Source organism: Oncorhynchus masou, chromosome 6 (genome assembly GCF_036934945.1).
Source record: "Oncorhynchus masou masou isolate Uvic2021 chromosome 6, UVic_Omas_1.1, whole genome shotgun sequence".
In the NCBI taxonomy this organism is placed as follows: domain Eukaryota; kingdom Metazoa; phylum Chordata; class Actinopteri; order Salmoniformes; family Salmonidae; genus Oncorhynchus; species Oncorhynchus masou.
In genome coordinates, this window is record NC_088217.1 from 80,931,679 (window position 1) to 80,954,479 (window position 22,801).

General features: G+C 46.0%; 1 protein-coding gene across 2 annotated transcripts; it reads left to right on the forward strand.

Moving 5' to 3' along the window:
- The first annotated feature begins 747 nt into the window (after positions 1–747).
- LOC135542782 (insulin-like growth factor-binding protein 2-A) lies at positions 748–22,622 on the forward strand. 2 transcript variants are annotated; one of them, XR_010456134.1, is made up of 5 exons: positions 748–1,260; positions 17,588–17,766; positions 20,023–20,163; positions 21,370–21,602; positions 21,854–22,622. XR_010456134.1 is itself a non-coding variant. In XM_064969975.1 (4 exons), exons 1-4 carry the CDS (start codon positions 897–899, stop codon positions 21,526–21,528), a joined length of 843 nt encoding a protein of 280 aa, XP_064826047.1. In that variant the 5' UTR covers positions 748–896; the 3' UTR covers positions 21,529–22,622. The 2 variants fall into 2 exon arrangements, 1 of the variants encoding a protein (XP_064826047.1); XM_064969975.1 differs by having other exon boundaries at positions 21,370–22,622.
- Positions 22,623–22,801: the final 179 nt, after the last annotated feature.

Sequence of the window (22,801 nt, forward strand, 5' to 3'; positions counted from 1 at the left end):
AGCTTGTTTGGTATGTAAGCACGACACCTCAGCGCCTGGCCCCAGCTGATCAATAGGCAACATACACAGCGCCCACCGGGTAGGGAATGGCATGCAGCCTCTGGGCAGGGCTTTCATTAAGTGTCAATGGACATGGAAGGAATACTTTTTGTTTATGTTTGTTTATTTATTTATTTTCTGGGAGAGGGTGCATGCTGATAAAAATAAACATGCTACAGTATGGAATATTGCCTCTCTCAGTCTCAGGCCCAGCCAAGGGAATGTTGCCTCGTTTTCCTCCATTGAGTTGCATGATACTAACACATAGAACATTCTCTTTTTGCCTTTCCCTATTGTACAGTGTATTTTTTGCACATTTCCAACAATAGTACTATTACAAATAGGCTGCATATCCTATAATGCGGATAGTATCTAGATCTTACATTTCTTAGTTTCCATTAATCAGAATCATTTTAAATAGAACGTTTATAGGGCATCACTTCAGTGTATCCTATGTGTGTTTGGGTTTGTCTGACAGTTATTGCTGCTTGTTGTAATAAATCACCAAATCTATCTATATACAGGCCTCATCAACAGTTGGCCAGAGACACCTGGCTGAGTACCCTAATGTAAGTTGATTACAAAATAAGTCATTTGGAATGGTCTTATCTATAGTTGTGCATGAAAACTTGAGAGGCTGTATAATATTTTCGTCATAGCACAAAATTGCCTGTTGGGGTTTGCCTGCTGCTCTTCCATACGCACCACTGGTCTGACGAGCTGTCAATTAATCTGCGGTTGGTAGGACCCTGCAGAACTCAACCCATCCGCTGGCTTCACCTGTTCGCATGCACAGTTATTTTACCTGGAGTTGCGTTCCATCGCCTCACTAAATTACAAGACGTTCCACGCCGAGGATGATATCGTATTCAGGCTGCAGCTTGCTGCTGCTGTCGGTGGCTTTCGTGGGAGCTTCTTTCGCGGAGATGGTCTTCCGTTGCCCGAGTTGCACCGCTGAACGTCAGGCTGCGTGCCCGAAGCTCACCGAGACCTGTGCAGAGATAGTGCGCGAACCGGGCTGCGGTTGCTGCCCGGTGTGCGCACGGCAAGAGGGCGAGTTATGCGGCGTGTACACCCCGAGATGTTCCAGCGGACTCCGGTGTTACCCGAAGCCGGACTCCGATCTGCCTCTCGAGCAGCTGGTCCAGGGGCTGGGTCTGTGCGGACACAAAGTGGTCACCGAGCCCACGGGGAGCCAGGAGCACCCGGAGCAATTTAGCGGTCAGTTTCAACAAGCTTGAAACATTTACAGTGTTATAATGGAACAGAGAGGAAGTTTGGGAAGTATGATCATTAGTAGGCGTTAATCTGTTATTGCTCTGCCATTGGGATGGTTTACAGCCTTTAGTGTGGACCGTAATTGTGATATATTTAATTCGCAGCAGTCTAAGCTAATGATTTTGGCGTCCATTTGCTCATAGAAACATTGCAACTGTAATTAACCCGCTCTAAAATGCCTATTTATTTGAATTATTTGTTATTACACAGGTATAACACTTTTATAACACAATTTTATCAAGGTACTTTTGCCTTTAATATGTACCGAATTGAACTGCAAATGCTATAAGCCTATATTTGGCTTTGGGCTATATGTCCTAAACACAAATGAAAGAAACGTTTGCAGGTAGTATCATCCATCAGTCTCCAACAACAACCAGAACTACACTGGACTAGTTTGACTTATTGACCTCCATGTGTTGACTTATTGGACCCTGGAATCCAATAGACTCCCTTACCTATCAATATTATTCCTGTATAACACACACTGTATAAGCAAGCCTATACTGTAAGATGTACTGTATGCTTGATTATACCCTGAAATAACATTCCTAGCTTGTGTTTTACACAGAAATCCCAAAACATTCCTATTGAATTGGATAACATGAGAGAGGAGAGAGAAGTAAAATAATGCCACATTGATTGGAAATTTGGACTTTGTACTTTGACCCCAACCACTGTCAACTAGTCATGGAGTGTTTGTTGAAGCTCGTTATGTATGCTGTGATTTCTACTAAACCTAATGTCAATGTCCCCATCTGCCAAATGTAACATTTGATTAGATTATGAAGCTGTGATTCCTGAACAGTTGAAATGGATTAGGGCCAGGTCACCACAGACAGGAGCACTAGAAATGCACCTGGAGTAATCTACACTTGCACATGTAGCCAGAGATAAGTTGGGTCTTAGGAGGTAGTGCTGTTCTAATACTATTTCTATGGTGGAACTCTTCCTGAAATAGCTACTTGCAGTCTGCTTTGCTACAGCCAGATGCCACAGTCCGAGCCTACAGTACAGTGAATTGCCATGACGCCATCCTATATTTCTCTGCTCAAACTGTTTCTCTTCTACTCTGACTGTTTCTATGTATTCACAGGCTGGCATGTAAGGGATGGGTTACACCTGGTTTACACACTACTATCATGTACACCTGGTTTACACACTACTATCATGTACACCTGGGTTACGCAGTACTATCATGTACACCTGGGTTATACAGTACTATTATGTACACCTGGGTTACGCAGTACTATTATGTACACCTGGGTTACGCAGTACTATTATGTACACCTGGGTTACGCAGTACTATAATGTACACCTGGGTTACACAGTACTATTATGTACACCTGGGTTACACAGTACTATAATGTACACCTGGGTTACACAGTACTATTATGTACACCTGGGTTACACAGTACTATAATGTACACCTGGGTTACACAGTACTATTATGTACACCTGGGTTACGCAGTACTATTATGTACACCTGGGTTACGCAGTACTATAATGTACACCTGGGTTACACAGTACTGTTATGTACATCTGGGTTACACAGTACTATAATGTACACCTGGGTTACACAGTACTATTATGTACACCTGGGTTACACAGTACTATTATGTACACCTGGGTTACACAGTACTATAATGTACACCTGGGTTACACAGTACTATTATGTACACCTGGGTTACACAGTACTATAATGTACACCTGGGTTACACAGTACTATTATGTACACCTGGGTTACACAGTACTATTATGTACACCTGGGTTACACAGTACTATTAAGTACACCTGGGTTACACAGTACTATTATGTACACCTGGGTTACGCAGTACTATTATGTACACCTGGGTTACGCAGTACTATAATGTACACCTGGGTTACACAGTACTGTTATGTACACCTGGGTTACACAGTACTATAATGTACACCTGGGTTACACAGTACTATTATGTACACCTGGGTTACACAGTACTATTATGTACACCTGGGTTACACAGTACTATTATGTACACCTGGGTTACACAGTACTATAATGTACACCTGGGTTACACAGTGCTATAATGTACACCTGGGTTACACAGTGCTATAATGTACACCTGGGTTACACAGTGCTATAATGTACACCTGGGTTACACAGTGCTATAATGTACACCTGGGTTACACAGTGCTATAATGTACACCTGGGTTACACAGTACTATTATGTACACCTGGGTTACACAGTGCTATTATGTACACCTGGGTTACACAGTACTATAATGTACACCTGGGGTATACAGTTCTATAATGTACACCTGGGTTACACAGTGCTATAATGTACACCTGGGTTACACAGTGCTATAATGTACACCTGGGTTACACAGTACTATTATGTAAACCTGGGTTACACAGTACTATTATGTACACCTGGGGTATACAGTACTATAATGTACACCTGGGTTACACAGTACTATTATGTACACCTGGGTTACACAGTGCTATTATGTACACCTGGGTTACACAGTACTATAATGTACACCTGGGGTATACAGTACTATAATGTACACCTGGGTTACACAGTACTATTATGTACACCTGGGTTACACAGTGCTATTATGTACACCTGGGTTACACAGTACTATAATGTACACCTGGGTTACACAGTGCTATAATGTACACCTGGGTTACACAGTACTATTATGTACACCTGGGTTACACAGTGCTATTATGTACACCTGGGTTACACAGTACTATAATGTACACCTGGGGTATACAGTTCTATAATGTACACCTGGGTTACACAGTGCTATAATGTACACCTGGGTTACACAGTGCTATAATGTACACCTGGGTTACACAGTACTATTATGTACACCTGGGTTACACAGTACAATAATGTACATGTAGTGGCTTCCTTTCCTCTTTACCACAGCCACTGCCCAAGCCTGAAGCGGGGTTGTTTGGTACGCGTGGCCTCCTCTCCTCTTTACCACAGCCACTGCCCAAGCCTGACGCGGGGTTGTTTGGTACGCGTGGCCTCCTGTCCTCTTTACCACAGCCACTGCCCAAGCCTGACGCGGGGTTGTTTGGTACGCGTTTCCTCCTGTCCTCTTTACCACAGCCACTGCCCAAGCCTGACGCGGGGTTGTTTGGTACGCGTGGCCTCCTGTCCTCTTTACCACAGCCACTGCCCAAGCCTGACGTGGGGTTGTTTGGTACGCGTGGCCTCCTGTCCTCTTTACCACAGCCACTGCCCAAGCCTCACGCGGGGTTGTTTGGTACGCGTGGCCTCCTCTCCTCTTTACCACAGCCACTGCCCAAGCCTGACGCGGGGTTGTTTGGTACGCGTGGCCTCCTGTCCTCTTTACCACAGCCACTGCCCAAGCCTGACGCGGGGTTGTTTGGTACGCGTGGCCTCCTGTCCTCTTTACCACAGCCACTGCCCAAGCCTGACGCGGGGTTGTTTGGTACGCTTGGCCTCCTGTCCTCTTTACCACAGCCACTGCCCAAGCCTGACGCGGGGTTGTTTGGTACGCGTGGCCTCCTGTCCTCTTTACCACAGCCACTGCCCAAGCCTGACGCGGGGTTGTTTGGTACGCGTGGCCTCCTGTCCTCTTTACCACAGCCACTGCCCAAGCCTGACGCGGGGTTGTTTGGTACGCTTGGCCTCCTGTCCTCTTTACCACAGCCACTGCCCAAGCCTGACGCGGGGTTGTTTGGTACGCGTGGCCTCCTGTCCTCTTTACCACAGCCACTGCCCAAGCCTGACGCGGGGTTGTTGGTACGCGTGGCCTCCTGTCCTCTTTACCACAGCCACTGCCCAAGCCTGACGCGGGGTTGTTTGGTACGCGTGGCCTCCTGTCCTCTTTACCACAGCCACTGCCCAAGCCTGACGCGGGGTTGTTTGGTACGCGTGGCCTCCTGTCCTCTTTACCACAGCCACTGCCCAAGCCTGACGCGGGGTTGTTTGGTACGCGTGGCCTCCTGTCCTCTTTACCACAGCCACTGCCCAAGCCTGAAGCGGGGTTGTATGGTACGCGTGGCCTCCTGTCCTCTTTACCACAGCCACTGCCCAATCCTGACGCGGGGTTGTTTGGTACGCGTGGCCTCCTGTCCTCTTTACCACAGCCACTGCCCAAGCCTGACGCGGGGTTGTTTGGTACGCGTGGCCTCCTGTCCTCTTTACCACAGCCACTGCCCAAGCCTGACGCGGGGTTGTTTGGTACGCTTGGCCTCCTGTCCTCTTTACCACAGCCACTGCCCAAGCCTGACGCGGGGTTGTTTGGTACGTGTGGCCTCCTGTCCTCTTTACCACAGCCACTGCCCAAGCCTGACGCGGGGTTGTTTGGTACGCGTGGCTTCCTGTCCTCTTTACCACAGCCACTGCCCAAGCCTGACGCGGGGTTGTTTGGTACGCGTGTCCTCCTGTCCTCTTTACCACAGCCACTGCCCAAGCCTGACGCGGGGTTGTTTGGTACGCGTGACTTCATGTCCTCTTTACCACAGCCACTGCCCAAGCCTGACGCGGGGTTGTTTGGTACGCGTGGCCTCCTATCCTCTTTACCACAGCCACTGCCCAAACCTGACGCGGGGTTGTTTGGTACGCGTGGCCTCCTGTCCTCTTTACCACAGCCACTGCCCAAGCCTGACGCAGGGTTGTTTGGTACGCGTGGCCTCCTGTCCTCTTCACCACAGCCACTGCCCAAGCCTGATGCGGGGTTGTTTGGTACGCGTGGCCTCCTGTCCTCTTTACCACAGCCACTGCCCAAGCCTGACGCGGTGTTGTTTGGTACGCGTGGCTTCCTGTCCTCTTTACCACAGCCACTGCCCAAGCCTGACGCGGGGTTGTTTGGTACGCGTGACTTCATGTCCTCTTTACCACAGCCACTGCCCAAGCCTGACGCGGGGTTGTTTGGTACACGTGGCCTCCTGTCCTCTTTACCACAGCCACGGCCCAAGCCTGACGCGGTGTTGTTTGGTACGCGTGGCCTCCTGTCCTCTTTACCACAGCCACTGCCCAAGCCTGAAGCGGGGTTGTTTGGTACGTGTGGCTTCATGTCCTCTTTACCACAGCCACTTCCCAAGCCTGACGCGGGGTTGTTTGGTACGCGTGGCCTCCTGTCCTCTTTACCACAGCCACTGCCCAAGCCTGACGCGGGGTTGTTTGGTACGCGTGGCCTCCTGTCCTCTTTACCACAGCCACTGCCCAAGCCTGAAGCGGGGTTGTTTGGTACGCGTGGCTTCATGTCCTCTTTACCACAGCCACTGCCCAAGCCTGACGCGGGGTTGTTTGGTACGCGTGGCCTCCTGTCCTCTTTACCACAGCCACTGGCCAAGCCTGACGCGGGGTTGTTTGGTACGCGTGGCCTCCTGTCCTCTTTACCACAGCCACTGCCCAAGCCTGAAGCGGGGTTGTTTGGTACGCGTGGCCTCCTGTCCTCTTTACCACAGCCACTGCCCAAGCCTGAAGCGGGGTTGTTTGGTACGCGTGGCCTCCTGTCCTCTTTACCACAGCCACTGTCCAAGCCTGACGCGGGGTTGTTTGGTACGCATACAGTCCACACTCAAGGTTTCCAAACGGCCAAACATTCAATGACATCCAGGGATATGGTGCAACAAAAAGGTTTATTCTTCTTATATCTAACAAAGAAATGATTATCCAATCAACTTAAAACATAGAATACTTGATATGGAAAATACATAACATGACCTGTCTGTATGTATGTCTGTATGGTCTAAAAACTATACTGCTCCCGCATCAAGCAAGGACTCCCTCCCCCGAAAGCCCAACTTCCTGCCTGTATCCTAACACACTTACCACAATACAATGAATGGGCAAGAGGGGGGGGGGAATACACTAACAAATAAATATATCTCAATCAGGTAAATATAAATCATAAAGGTACGTACCTAATATTTCATCATATACATTAATATTTAATATATTTACACAAATATACATGGAGCTCCGTATGTTCAGTCTTTTATACAAATATGTCCAAATCGGCTCTAAGAGTACACATGAGTTACACAGTACTATTATGTACACCTGGGTTACACAGTACTATAATGTACACCTAGGTTACACAGTACTATAATGTACACCTGGGTTACACAGTACTATTATGTACACCTGGGTTATACAGTACTATTATGTTCACCTGGGTTATACAGTACTATTATGTACACCTGGGTTATACAGTACTATTATGTACACCTGGGTTACACAGTACTATTATGTACACCTGGGTTATACAGTACTATTATGTACACCTGGGTTACACGGTACTATTATGTAACCCTGGGTTACACAGTACTATTATGTACACCTGGGTTATACAGTACTATTATGTACACCTGGGTTATACAGTACTATTATGTACACCTGGGTTACACGGTACTATTATGTACACCTGGGTTACACGGTACTATTATGTACACCTGGGTTATACGGTACTATTATGTACACCTGGGTTACACGGTACTATTATGTACACCTGGGTTACACGGTACTATAATGTACACCTGGGTTACACAGTACTATTATGTACACCTGGGTTACACAGTACTATAATGTACACCTGGGTTACACAGTACTATTATGTACACCTGGGTTATACAGTACTATTATGTACACCTGGGTTACACGGTACTATTATGTACACCTGGGTTACACAGTACTGTTATGTCCACCTGGGTTACACAGTACTATTATGTACACCTGGGTTATACAGTACTATTATGTACACCTGGGTTACACGGTACTATTATGTACACCTGGGTTACACGGTACTATTATGTACACCTGGGTTATACAGTACTATTATGTACACCTGGGTTACACAGTACTATAATGTACACCTGGGTTACACAGTACTATTATGTACACCTGGGTTACACGGTACTATTATGTACACCTGGGTTACACAGTACTATTATGTACACCTGGGTTACACAGTACTATTATGTACACCTGGGGTATACAGTTATATAATGTACTTCAGACAGAATTCACAGTATGTTACCTATAAAAACAAAATGAGGCAATGTTTATGACTCCCTTTCAAACAGTCCCTTATTAACCACTTTCTTGCAGGTTTAAGCATCCCAGTATACAGAGTGATATAAACTTCTGGACACAATCTGGTGTGTCCACGAGATTATGCATTAAGCAGCCCCGTTACACACGTTTCCTACACATTTTCATTGTCTAAATAGGCAGATGTGCGAAACCACAATCTATGACAACTCAGGCCATGGTAGCTACATCACCTGGCCAAGATAAAGCATAGCAGTGTGAAAATGGGTGGGCTATTTACCAATAGATTATGTACAGCTGCAGTGATCGGTTAGCTGCTCAGATAGCTGATGTTTGAAGTTGGTGAGGGAGATAAAGGTCTCCAACTTCAGCGATTTTTGCAATTCGTTCCAGTCACAGGCAGCAGAGTACTGGAACGAAAGGCAGCCGAATGAGGTGTTGGCTTTAGGGATGATCAGTGAGATACACCTGCTGGAGCGTGTGCTACGGATGGGTGTTGCCATCGTGACCAGTGAACTGAGATAAGGCGGAGCTTTACCTAGCATGGCCTTGTAGATGACCTGGAGCCAGTGGGTCTTGCGACGAATATGTAGTGAGGGCCAGCCGACTAGAGCATACAAGTCGCAGTGGTGGGTAGTATAAGGTGCTTTAGTGACAAAACAGATGGCACTGTGATAAACTGCATCCAGTTTGCTGAGAAGAGTGTTGGAAGCAATTTTGTAGATGACATCGCCGAAGTCGAGGATCGGTAGGATAGTCAGTTTTACTAGGGTAAGCTTGGCAGCGTGAGTGAAGGAGGCTTTGTTACGGAATAGAAAGCCGACTCTTGATTTGATTTTAGATTGGAGATGTTTGATATGAGTCTGGAAGGAGAGTTTGCAGTCTAGCCAGACACCTAGGTACTTATAGGTGTCCACATATTCAAGGTCAGAACCATCCAGTGTGGTGATGCTAGTCGGGCATGCGGGTGCAGGCAGCGATCGGTTGAAAAGCATGCATTTGGTTTTACTAGCGTTTAAGAGCAGTTGGAGGCCACGGAAGGAGTGTTGTATGGCATTGAAGCTCGTTTGGAGGTTAGATAGCACAGTGTCCAATGACGGGCCGAAAGTATATAGAATGGTGTTGTCTGCGTAGAGGTGGATCAGGGAATCGCCCGCAGCAAGAGCAACATCATTGATATATACAGAGAAAAGAGTCGGCCCGAGAATTGAACCCTGTGGCACCCCCATAGAGACTGCCAGAGGACCGGACAGCATGCCCTCCGATTTGACACACTGAACTCTGTCTGCAAAGTAATTGGTGAACCAGGCAAGGCAGTCATCCGAAAAACCGAGGCTACTGAGTCTGCCAATAAGAATATGGTGATTGACAGAGTCGAAAGCCTTGGCAAGGTCGATGAAGACGGCTGCACAGTACTGTCTTTTATCGATGGCGGTTATGATGTCGTTTAGTACCTTGAGTGTAGCTGAGGTGCACCCGTGACTGGCTCGGAAACCAGATTGCATAGCGGAGAAGGTATGGTGGGATTCGAGATGGTCAGTGACCTGTTTGTTGACTTGGCTTTCGAAGACCTTAGATAGGCAAGGCAGAATGGATATAGGTCTGTAACAGTTTGGGTCCAGGGTGTCTCCCCCTTTGAAGAGGGGGATGACTGCGGCAGCCTTCCAATCCTTGGGGATCTCAGACGATATGAAAGAGAGGTTGAACAGGCTGGTAATAGGGGTTGCGACAATGGCGGCGGATAGTTTCAGAAACAGAGGGTCCAGATTGTCAAGCCCAGCTGATTTATACGGGTCCAGGTTTTGCAGCTCTTTCAGAACATCTGCTGTCTGGATTTGGGTAAAGGAGAACCTGGAGAGGCTTGGGCGAGGAGCTGCGAGGGGGCCGGAGCTGTTGGCCGAGCCTGGAGTAGCCAGGCGGAAGGCATGGCCAGCCATTGAGAAATGCTTGTTGAAGTTTTCAATAATCATGGATTTGTCGGTGGTGACCGTGTTCCCTAGCCTCAGTGCAGTGGGCAGCTGGGAGGAGGTGCTCTTGTTCTCCATGGACTTCACAGTGTCCCAGAACTTTTTGGAGTTGGAGCTACAGGATGCAAACTTCTGCCTGAAGAAGCTGGCCTTAGCTTTCCTGACTGACTGCGTGTATTGGTTCCTGGCTTCCCTGAACAGTTGCATATCGCGGGGACTGTTCGATGCTATTGCAGTCCGCCACAGGATGTTTTTGTGCTGGTCGAGGGCAGTCAGGTCTAAAGGGCTTGTTTAATATAGGGCTTGTTTAATAAAGGGCTTGTTTAATAAAGAGTTTGTGAGGAGTTTATAGGATCAGTTTATAATTCAAACTAAAAAAGCATTGGTTAACAGTCGCACCCGCTCATGTATCAAAATAATAATCTCTTAACTTACCTGTCTTTCTCATCTGGCAGAACACACGTAATACACACAACTGCAATGAGTTGTCGCATAAAGCTGACTTTTTCTGTTATTATGTGAACACATGTTATAACCAAGGAAAACGTGTTCTGCATTCTCCAAGATTGGATCACTGGGAAATGCAGAGCACCCTATATGCATTCCTTCATGCTACTCATCTCATGCTATACAGGCCTTAATGCATGACTGGCATGTAGCCTTTCATCCATGGAAGACGTGATATGAAAAGCCTCCTCAGTGTCTGTGGTGCACCCCGTGTCTCCTCCTTACCTGAACCCTGTGGTGCATGGGCATCTTTATTAGCCCACCAGCCTACGCCTAGACAGTAGCCCCTCATTGTCAATATCAAGTGGTACAGCTACAGTCGGTTTACTGTGACGCATCAGAGAATGATGTAAATAGAGACGTTGGGGCGAGATTGATTCCACAACAGGCAGACAGGGAGTATATCATATTATTACTTAAAGACACATCGTAGTCAATAATACATCACGTGAATACAAAGACATACTATTAAAAATATATATTTAAGAGAAGGGTAGCGTCCCAAAGGGTTCCCTATAGTGGGCCCTGGTCAAAAGTAGTGCACTCCTTTGCAAAAGAGACCCTGCTAAAATAAAGGTTAACTTAATAGGGTGCTATTTGAGACACACCAATATTCATCACTCATCATCCCATCAGGATCACATCGTTGGGCTGCCACTTATCCAACAGAGGGAGGGTTACCCCACCCACAACCCCACACACAAAAGACCAACAAAAAAACTCAAAGCTTTACAAGGAAAACAGATCCTGACCATCTGGCTGCAACTGGGCGGTGGAATAACACGGCTCCCTAATGAGGGGTATTCATCTGTACCTGCATGGGTCCACTGCTGGGGTGCCCAGGCCTCTAGACGGTGCCCGCAGGCCCGAAATAGCCCCTGATAATCCCTCCTGCTTCTCTAAAACACAGGCATCACTGCCATCCACCCCTGGGGCTGCAACTTCACCCGAAGCCATGCTAAGAATCTCAGCGTGCCTCAGACGCGGTCCAGAATAAACCTGCTCCCTTTCTCTCTCACTCTGTTTTCTCTCCCTCTCCCTTTCATTCTTTCTCTCTTTCTCTCTCTCTCTCTCTCTCTCTCTCTCTCTCTCTCTCTCTCTCTCTCTCTCTCTCTCTATCTCACTCCCTCTCTCTCCCCCCTTTCTTTCTTTCTTTCTTTCTCTCTCTCTCTCTCTCTCTCTCTCTCTCTCTCTCTCTCTCTCTCTCTCCCCCTTTCTTTCTTTCTTTCTCTCGCTGGCTCCCTTTCTCCCTCCTTCCACTCCCTCCCTCCCTCTCTCTCTTCGGTGCTTGGAGAAGTCACAAGCTATGTCTGAAATGTTACTGAGCTGAGTGGGGTTGGAAGGGGACCTGTGAAAGGGCTTTGCAGGGGATAGGGCTGGCTTCGACAGATGGTTTGATGTTTCTTCACCGAAGATAATGGAGTTGAAGGAGATTTAAGTGCTGGGTATGTGTGTACAGAAGGAGGCCAATGCATTTGGCTGCTGCAATCACCCAAGATCTGTTGTTCATGGCTAGCCCGATGGCCGCAGGCAGAGCTATTGATTCTGGTGGTTTGTGTATCAAGGCCAGTTGACTTGTTACATTGGTGCCATGACTTGGATCACATGTCTGGTGTAGGGTTGCAACATTCATTTTCATCTTTCAATAAATTCCCAGGTTTTCCAGAAATCCTGGTTGGAGGATTCTGGATATCCTGGTTATTCCCCCCTGACTCCGGGGGAGCCTCCAACCGGGATTTCGGGCAAACCAGAGAATTTATTGAAAGTCCCGGAAATGCAACCCTAATCTGGTGTCCTATCGTCTCTGTTAATAAAGGAGATATGTATATGTTCACTCTTCAAAGTTAATCTGGTCTTTTCAGACCTCAAAAGTGGTCTAATGTCAAGGTCACGTCTACAGGCCTCAATCCCAAAGGAATGGGAAAGATGGGCACCATCTCTCTCCCCTCTCTCTCTGCCCTGCAGGTTCGATGGGCTGTGGCTTGCCTCCGTCTCCCTGTCTCTCTGTCCTCCTGAGCCAGGTGTGTGTGTCCCAAATGGCAAAATACTCCCTTTTCCCTATATAGTGCACTACTTTAAACCAGAGTCACATAGGGATACAGTGTTGTTTGGGACGCATCCAGAGTCCCAGGTTTAGCCTGCAGTCAGTCAGTTCAGGGGTGGATAGATGCCTGGCTGGGTGCAGCCAGTGTCTACGTGTCAGGACCTGCCCAGCCCCAGCTAGCTTCACGCTGTGGAGGAGCCTCTCAGGCCAGATAGCCTGGCTGTGAGGTAAACACACTTGCTCTGTGCTGACTGTGTGATTCTAGGAGGAGAGTCCTAGCAGGCCTTGTAAAGGATAATGGGAAGCAGTTATGGAGCTGGCTCTTTTTAACTACAGCTCCCCAAAGTGCTTTACTGTACAGTCGTGGCCAAAGGTTTTGAGAATGACACAAATATTAATTTTCACAAAGTTTGCTGCGTCATTGTCTTTAGATATTTTTGTCAGATGTTACTATAAAAAACTGAAGTATAATTTCAAGCATTTTATACGTGTCAAAGGCTTTTATTGACAATTACATTAAGTTGATGCAAAGAGTCAATATTTGCAGTGTTGACCCTTCTTTTTCAAGACCTCTGCATGCTGTCAATTAACTTCTGGGCCACATCCTGACTGATGGCAGCCCATTCTTGCATAATCAATGCTTGGAGTTTGTGGGTTTTTGAATTTGTGGGTTTTTGTTTGTCCACCCGCCTCTTGAGGATTGACCACAAGTTCTCAATGGGATTAATGTCTGGGGAGTTTCCTTGCCATGGACCCAAAATATCAAAGTTTTGTTCCCCAAGCAACTTAGTTATCACCTTTGCCTTATGGCAAGGTGCTCCATCATGCTGGAAAAGGCATTGTTCGTCACTAAACTGTTCCTGGATGGTTGTAAGAAGTTGCTCTCGGAGGATGTCTTGGTACCATTCTTTATTCATGGCTGTGTTCTTAGGCAATATTGTGAGTGAACCCACTCCCTTGGCTGAGAAGCAACCCCACACATGAATGGTCTCAGGATGCTTTACTGTTGTCATGACACAGGACTGATGGTAGCGCTCACCTTGTCTTCTCCTGACAAGCTTTTTTCCGGATGCCCTAAACAATCAGAAAGGGGATTCATCAGAGAAAATGACTTTACCCCAATCATCAGCAGTCCAATCCCTGTACCTTTTGCAGAATATCAGTCTGTCCCTGATGTTTTTCCTGGAGAGAAGTGGCTTCTTTGCTGCCCTTCCTGACACCAGGCCATCCTCCAAAAGTCTTCGCCTCACTGTGCGTGCAGATCCACTCACACCTGCCTGCTGCCATTCCTGAGCAAGCTCTGTACTGGTGGTGCCCTGATTCTGCAACTGAATCAACTTTAGGAGACGGTCCTGGCGCTTGCTGGACTTTCTTTTCTTGAAGTTCTTGATGATCTGATAAATGGTTGATTAAAGTGCAATCTTACTGGCAGCAATATCCTTGCCTGTGAAGCCCTTTTTATGCAAAGCAATGATGACGGCATGTGTTTCCTTGAAGGTAACCATGGTTGACAGAGGAAGAACAATGATTCCAAGCACCACCCGCCTTTTGAAGCTTCCAGTCTGTTATTCGAACTCAATCAGCATGACAAAGTGATCTCCAGCCTTGTCCTTGTCAACACTCACACCTGTGTTAACGAGAGAATTACTGACATGCTGTCAGCTGTTCCTTTTGTGGCAGGGCTGAAATGCAGTGGAAATGTTTTTGGGGGATTCAGTTCATTGGCATGGCAAAGAGGGACTTTGGAAATAATTGTAATTAATCTGATCACTCTTCATAACATTCTGGAGTATATGCAAATTGCCATCATACAAACTGATGCAGCAGACTTTGTGAAAATGTATATTTGTGTCATTCTAAAAACCTTTGGCCACGACTGTACAGTCAATTGTGAAGGTGATACGTTATATATACACATAAACACAGGGAAATGCAGTATCATTATCACTATGCTGGCCCTAGAGTGAGGTAGTATTCATTTATTACACAATAAGTCACATTGAGATTAAAGGGGATAATTAAAGGGATCATTTGAACCATGAATGTGTGTTGGTTTGACCTATCCAGTCTCCCCTTCTCCATCCATGGGCCATCTGCACAGTTGACTAGAGTCTAGACTGTCAGACATGAACCTTCTCTCCTTTGTGCTGTTCTGGGAATTTGACAAACATCAGCTATTAAAAAAGCAAGGAAGCCACTCATCCCTTTTGTCTGCTGTATTAATTCAAGCAGTGGACCGGACAACAAAGTAAAAACAATGGAGTTGCAGCTCTGTTGACGTTGCAAAGCCCAGGCCCACCTCTGTGGATCGGTGGAACAGAGTGTACTGCAGGAACGGGGCCCCCTTAGAGTGGGGTCCTGACCCTGTCCGTGTGTGTGTGTGTGTGTGTGTGTGTGTGTGTGTGTGTGTGTGTGTGTGTGTGTGTGTGTGTGTGTGTGTGTGTGTGTGTGTGTGTGTGTGTGTGTGTGTGTGTGTGTGTGTGTGTGTGTGTGTGTGTGTGTGGTATTTAATAGACTCAAACCTTCTCAGGTTTCCTCTGCCCTCTGTTCTGCAAAGAACACTGAGAGCACAAAGAGTTTCATGAGGAGAGCTGAAGTTAGATGTGATTGTTTCATGAGGAGAGCTGAAGTTAGATCTGATAGTTTCATGAAGACAGCTGACATTAGATCTGATAGTTTCATGAGGAGAGCTGAAGTTAGATCTGATAGTTTTATGAGGAGAGCTGATGTTAGATCTGATAGTTTCATGAGGAGAGATGAAGTTAGATGTTTAGATCTGATAGTTTCATGAGGAGAGATGAAGTTAGATGTTTAGATCTGATAGTTTCATGAGGAGAGATGAAGTTAGATGTTTAGATCTGATAGTTTCATAAGGAGAGATGAAGTTAGATGTTTAGATCTGATAGTTTCATGAGGAGAGATGAAGTTAGATGTTTAGATCTGATCCTCTCATGAGGAGAGATGAAGTTAGATCTGTCACTGTTGTGTCATCAGCAAACTTAATGATTGTGTTAAATTTGTGCTTGACCACACAGTCGTGGGTGAACAGGGTGTACAGGAGGGGACTAAGCACGCACCCCTGAGGGGCCCCAGTGTTGAGGATCAGCGTGGCAGATGTGTTGTTGCCTACCCTTACCACTTGGGGGCGGCCCGCCAGAAAGTCCAGGATCCAGTTGCAGAGGGAGGTGTTTAGTCCCAGGGTCGTTGTCTTAGTGATGAGCTTTGTGGGCACTATGGTGTTGAGCGCTGACCTGTAGTCATTGAACAGCATTCTCACATAGGTGTTCCTTTTGTCCAGGTGGGAAATGTGATTAAGATTGCATCATCTGTGGATCTGTTGGAGTGGTATGCAAATTGGAGTGATCTAGGGTTTCTGGCATGATGGTGTTGATGTGAGTCATGACCAGCCTTTCAAAGCACTTCATGGCTACCGACGTCAGTGCTAAAGGGCGGTAATCATTTAGGCAGGTTACCTTCGCTATCTTAGGCACAGGGACTATGGTGGTCTGTTTGAAACATGTAGGTATTACATATTATATATCTACTGGATTGTAAACGTCAGAGGGACCCCCTTGCTCCTTCCTTGGTGTAGAATACACTTCACATAAGGGCCGGCCAACCCTGTTATATCTTATTTATATCGTATAACCTGTCCCCCCTCTGAGGTTAATAGTGGTATGTCACTGGACAGCCTGACAGTACAGAGAGTTTGTAAACAATACATTACTCTGAAAGTTTATTCATCTAAGATTTCCTCAAAACAAGGTCCAGCAAACTGTTTCCTCCCCCCTGCCGTTTCTGTTATTCTTCCATTTTGACGGTCCCAGAGCCCTGGGAGAGCTGCTAGTGGGCCCTCAGCCACCGCTCTGTCTGTTGTCAGGAATAGCATGGACAGCTAGAAGGACTCGCAGGGCCAGGTCCCCTGCATTGTTTGGTTGATGTTTAACCACAGGTTATCTGGTCAAACAGCTGAGGACTTCTACCTCCCTTCCCCAGATAGTGTGGTGTGTTAGTTCTGGGTGGTTGCTGTTCAAGCTTTTGTTCTAATCAGTCGGACATGAAAAAGAGCTAGTGCCCTTTCATGACATGCCTTGACATTGGAGGTGAGGAGGATACTAGTCATAGCAAGTGAAGGTGCCCCAGAGTTAACAGAAAAGTCTTATGTCTTCAGCTCTTCAAGCCTGGAGTGTACACAGACAGAATCAGATGTTCACTATTGGTTCTCATTCTTGGAAGTTAAAATGGAAAAAATAAATAATATTTCACAATATTTTTGAAAAAGGTCCAAAATATTGCACCTTTAAAGATTTATCTATTTCCGCTGAAAGATTCACCATGCATGCCATTGCCAAATGTACTCAAGCCAACCTGCTGGCCCTATCATTTATAATTTCATGAAGGAAGGTGCTGTATACTTAATCATTCACATGGTTGAGCTTTTCTGTGATGTAATGACAATATAACGACAATGTTATGACAGTGTTGTAATGAACGATCAATTGATTTAATGGAACTGGTTCCCATAGTGCTGTTTTGACTGTGTTTGTATGTATGTGTGTGTGTGTGTGTGTGTGTGTGTGTGTGTGTGTGTGTGTGTGTGTGTGTGTGTGTGTGTGTGTGTGTGTGTGTGTGTGTGTGTGTGTGTGTGTGTGTGTGTGTGCGTGTGTGCGTATGTGCGTGTGTGTGAGTCTGTGCATGCATCTGTGTCTGCGTGCGTGTCTGTCCCTCAGGGGAGGTGGTGGACCTCCTGGACACGAGCCTGACAGAGATCCCCCCGGTGAGGAAGGCCACGAAGGACAACCCATGGCTGGGGCCCAAGGAGAACGCTATGCGCCAGCACCGACAGGAGATGAAGACCAAGATGAAGAGTAACAAGCTGGAGGACCCCAAAACTCCCCGTGGCAAGCAGGTTAGTAAACACCTAGTAGTAAACAGTTAGGTTACATCACAAATAGCACCCTATTCCCTATATAAGGCACTACTTTTAACCAGGGCCCATATTAAGGGAATAGGGTGCCATTTGAGACGCTTCCTTGGTAAACCGAGACCATTAGTGGGTTGCATCTGTTAGTAAACAGTTAGTGAACTTGGGATCATGATTAGCAGTGTCCATGTCCCTTTAGGAAGGAGTCAGTCTTAACAGAACCTAGTGCACTGCTGCCATCTTCTGGAGCAGACCTGATGGTGTCCAGCAGCTAACAATGTCTTACTGCCAATTTGGACAGTTAAGGCCAGGAAAATGTAGTTAAGCATTTCTATTGGACAAGAGATCCCTCCGTTTGACAACGTTTGCCCCCATTTGAAGCGTACTGAACGTGACCATGGGGAAGGTGTAAATGTTTCACACATGACAGCACAAGACCCTACTGTTGAAAACTGTATTGTTTCCTTGAAGTCGGGCCTGGCGTCCTGTTGTAGACTGACCTAGGAAATTACTTTGGTAGTACTTTATAATAACACCTTGTAATGAAGCATTTATAATGGATTAATACATAGTTTATTCATCATTACACCCACATATGTAAATGTTAGTAAGCCAGGAATTCACATATTTATGAATAACTATGTCATAATAATTAACATGATCGTTCATAAGATGTTTAATATCGGTCCTTATAAACCATCTACTAATCATTAGTTAAGTGTTTTTGTGTGGCCTCATTTAAAGTGAGCGCTATTTATACTTTATAAATGCTTCATAAATGTTCTGAGTGACCAGTGTAATTTCTCACAAAATGATGGACATGTCATAGGTAGACATTCCAGCAGTACCTGAATAAAAGGTTTACTAATCTATTATAAACACTTTATTTCAAGATGTTATTATAAACTACTACCAGTACCTATTTTCCCACATTGAGTGATTTTCCTTGAGGATAATGATTTTGGCATTTCACGGATGCCAAGTTTAAACTAGAACCATTTGCCCCGGATATTAGCGAGTCTTGGCAACACATCAAAACCCATCAAGAGAGACTGTAAGTGCAAAGATATGAACATTCCAATCGTTTTACTATTGATGAAGCCATAACACCTAGGCGATCAGGTGCTTTGGCAATAATCCATGAATAGAATTAGTCATGCAAATATAATTTACTCTCAGTTATACCTGTAAGGGAGACATTCATTTTCATGTAAATTAATAATTGTATTCTATATTTTTGTAGTGCTGTTCATTTCATTTCCTGTGGATTATTATTCCTCAGAGAATCCAGCTCTTCACCTTTGTAGATAATTTTGGAGAATGTTTTATTTATTTTCTCAAACAGTAGTCTGAAGGTATTGCTGGGTCATTAATCATATAGTCTCCCTAGGCCGATGGTTTGCCTCCCACTATTTATCCAGTGTTCCAGCACACATGTCTGCTGACAGTACCAGCATCGGTTGGGACAAGAGGCGGAAATGGGACTCGAGCAGGAAATCAGTCCAGAGCCTTTCCGTTAATGTCCTGACAAAAACATTAGCCTACCACCGGACACAAAATCAGATTTTAGCTAGATATTTTCAATGAGTGTATTTGGCAAATAAGTAATTTACTTGTGCCATGACAGCTAACGTTAGCGTTACAAGTTTACAACGTTGTTTTTCACGAGCAGAAATCCCGTCTGCATTTTAAGCCCGTCCAAACCAAACTCGTAATATATTCTGAAGAGCACCCTGCCTGGGAATTGAGGTAGATATGTACATATAGCTAGAATTAAGCTAACAGATAGTCAACAGTAGCAACAGCGTATGTGATAAGTCAAAAATGTTAGTGCAAAAAAGGTCAATGCCGGGTAGCTATTTGGTTAACTATTCAAATATTTTTTTTGCAGTCTCATGGCTTGGGGTTAGAAGTTCAGAGTCCTGTTGGTTCCAGACTTGGTGCATCGGTATTCTTGCCGTGCGTAGCAGAGAGAACAGTCTATAGCTTGGGTGGCTGGAGTCTGACAAATTTTAGAGCCTTCCTCTGACACCGCCTGGTATAGGGGTCATGGATGGCAGGGAGCTCGGCCCTAGTGTAATAGTCAGAGACTATTAATAATGTGAATGGTGTTGCCTGTTGCTTCAAGGTCTGAGATTTCCCAGACTATTAATCATGTGAATGGTGTTGCCTGTTGCTTCAAGGTCTGAGATTTCCCAGACTATTAATCATGTGAATGGTGTTGCCTGTTGTGTACTGTAGATTCAGTGTCAGCAGGAGTTGGACCAGGTGCTGGAGAGGATATCTAAGATGCCCTTCAGAGATAACCGAGGCCCACTGGAAGACCTGTATGTCCTGCACATCCCCAACTGTGACAAGAGGGGGCAGTATAACCTCAAACAGGTGACTACACCCTGCACATCCCCAACTGTGACAAGAGGGGGCAGTATAACCTCGAACAGGTGACTACACCCTGCACATCCCCAACTGTGACAAGAGGGGGCAGTATAACCTCAAAGAGGTGACTACACCCTGCACATCCCCAAATGTGACAGAGAGGGCAGTGTAACCTCAAACAGGTGGCTACACCCTGCACATCCCCAACTTTGACAAGAGGGGGCAGTATAACCTCGAACAGGTAACTACACCCTGCACATCCGCAACTGTGACAAGAGGGGACAGTATAACCTTAAACAGGTGACTACACCCTGCACATCCCCAACTGTGACAGAGGGGGCAGTATAACCTCAAACAGGTGACTATACCCTGCACATCGCCAACTGTGACAGAGGGGGCAGTATAACCTCAAACAGGTGACTACACCCTGCACATCCCCAACTGTGACAAGAGGGGGCAGTATAACCTCAAACAGGTGACTACACCCTGCACATCCCCAACTGTGACAAGAGGGGGCAGTATAACCTCAAACAGATGACTACACCCTGCACATCCCCAACTGTGACAGAGGGGGCAGTGTAACCTCAGACAGGTGACTACACCCTGCACATCCCCAACTGTGACAGAGGGGGCAGTATAACCTCAAACAGGTGACTACACCCTGCACATCGCCAACTGTGACAGAGGGGGCAGTATAACCTCAAACAGGTGACTACACCCTGCACATCCCCAACTGTGACAAGAGGGGACAGTATAACCTCAAACAGGTGACTACACCCTGCACATCCCCAAATGTGACAAGAGGGGGCAGTATAACCTCAAACAGATGACTACACCCTGCACATCCCCAACTGTGACAGAGGGGGCAGTGTAACCTCAAACAGGTGACTACACCCTGCACATCCCCAACTGTGACAGAGGGGGCAGTATAACCTCAAACAGGTGACTACACCCTGCACATCCCCAACTGTGACAGAGGGGGCAGTGTAACCTCAAACAGGTGACTACACCCTGCACATCCCCAACTGTGACAGAGGGGGCAGTATAACCTCAAACAGGTGACTACACCCTGCACATCCCCAACTGTGACAAGAGGGGACAGTATAACCTCAAACAGAACAGGTGACTGACTACTCACTCTAACTCCATGGCCCAGGAGCATCCACACACACACAGACACACACACAAACACATGTTCATTCTGTGTTTCAGTGTAAGATGTCTCTGCACGGCCAGAGGGGGGAGTGCTGGTGCGTCAACCCACACACCGGTCGGCCCATCCCATCAGCACCGACCGTGAGGGGAGACCCAAACTGCAGCCAGTACCTTAGAGGGCCAGAGATGGACACCCTCGCCTCAGCCCAGAAATAGTATGGCCCTGATTCTCCCTTTGATCGGCCTGAGTCTTAAAACACAACAGAGGAAGCAGTACTCTAAACACTTAAGTAAGCTATTAAAATGTTTGTGCGTCTGTTTCTCATTCTGTGTATAGTTTTGTTTGGTATTAAATCAATTCTCAGCGATATTGTACAATGTAACCACCATAATGTGTCTTGGCTTGAGAACAAATTCCACTGCAAAGGCATAGGATGTGACAGGCAACAAAGATTAAACCCATTCTTCTTTGCAATTTCAAAGGAAGTCAGTGTTTAACTGGTATTTTCATTGATCTCTCTCTCTTTCCCTCCTCTTGTAGCTTTTCTGTGGTGAACAAAGTCTAATGAGAAGAATGTTTACTATGGGCTGAATTCTAACTAGAAATCTGTGTGTCCATCTCAGACTTTTGTGTAAAATTCAAGCATTGATGTCAATGGGCGATTTGCACGTAAATTCTAATTATATGCACATTTGGCAATTAGTATTCACCCCTATGGACCTCTTGTATTCAATGTATCTGTTGTAGGGTATCTAGAGAAATGTTATCATGAAAAAATGATTTGACTTATTTGAAAGGTGAATATGTGAAGCAAAAAACAAAACGGCAAATTGACGCTTTAAGGGATTAGTGTCTTACTTACTTAGTGTTTGGATGGCTGTGTTTACACTGGTAGCCCAATTCTGATATTTTGCCACCGATTCGTCTTTTGACCAGTCAGATCAGATCTTCTGCGTGTGTAAACGCAGCCCAAATGTCTTACGTTCTGGTGCTGGGAAGTGAACATGTCAAATGTTTGGTGGTTGTGTACTCAACTCCGCCTACCGTTTGTTTGTTTTACAGCGTTCTATGCCTTCAGGTTGGTAGGCTACGAAAACTATGAAACCTACCTTCTATAGCCTTTGGAATACACATATGTCTTCTATACACTGTCGGAAAACCACATAGACAAAGTCTTGTTGTTACAAACACAAATACACGTTTTAGATTTCCTCGTTAATAGGAACACAAATAGAAATGTAGAATTGTTTTGTGATAAGGAACATCTTGCTATAAGATGAAGTACATGATTAAATGGATGGTAACTTCCTGTACGTTGATTGTGTATTCATTCGGGCGTATGCCCTGGTATCTTGTGTCTCATTTTCTTACTGGAGGTCTAGGTGCAGATAAGCCATCGTATTTCATGGTACAACCCATTTCATGGTACAACGCATTTCATGGTACAACCCATTTCATGGTACAACCCAGTTCAAAGCAAAACCCACA

Excerpts from the sequence above, each read along its gene's own strand:
- LOC135542782 (XM_064969975.1), top strand. The coding sequence starts at position 897 with ATGATATCGTATTCAGGCTGCAGCTTGCTGCTGCTGTCGGTGGCTTTC. Across the intron at positions 1,261-17,587 it reads GCACCCGGAGCAATTTAGCG|GGGAGGTGGTGGACCTCCTG; the intron begins GTCAGTTTCAAC and ends TCTGTCCCTCAG. Across the intron at positions 17,767-20,022 it reads AAACTCCCCGTGGCAAGCAG|ATTCAGTGTCAGCAGGAGTT; the intron begins GTTAGTAAACAC and ends TGTGTACTGTAG.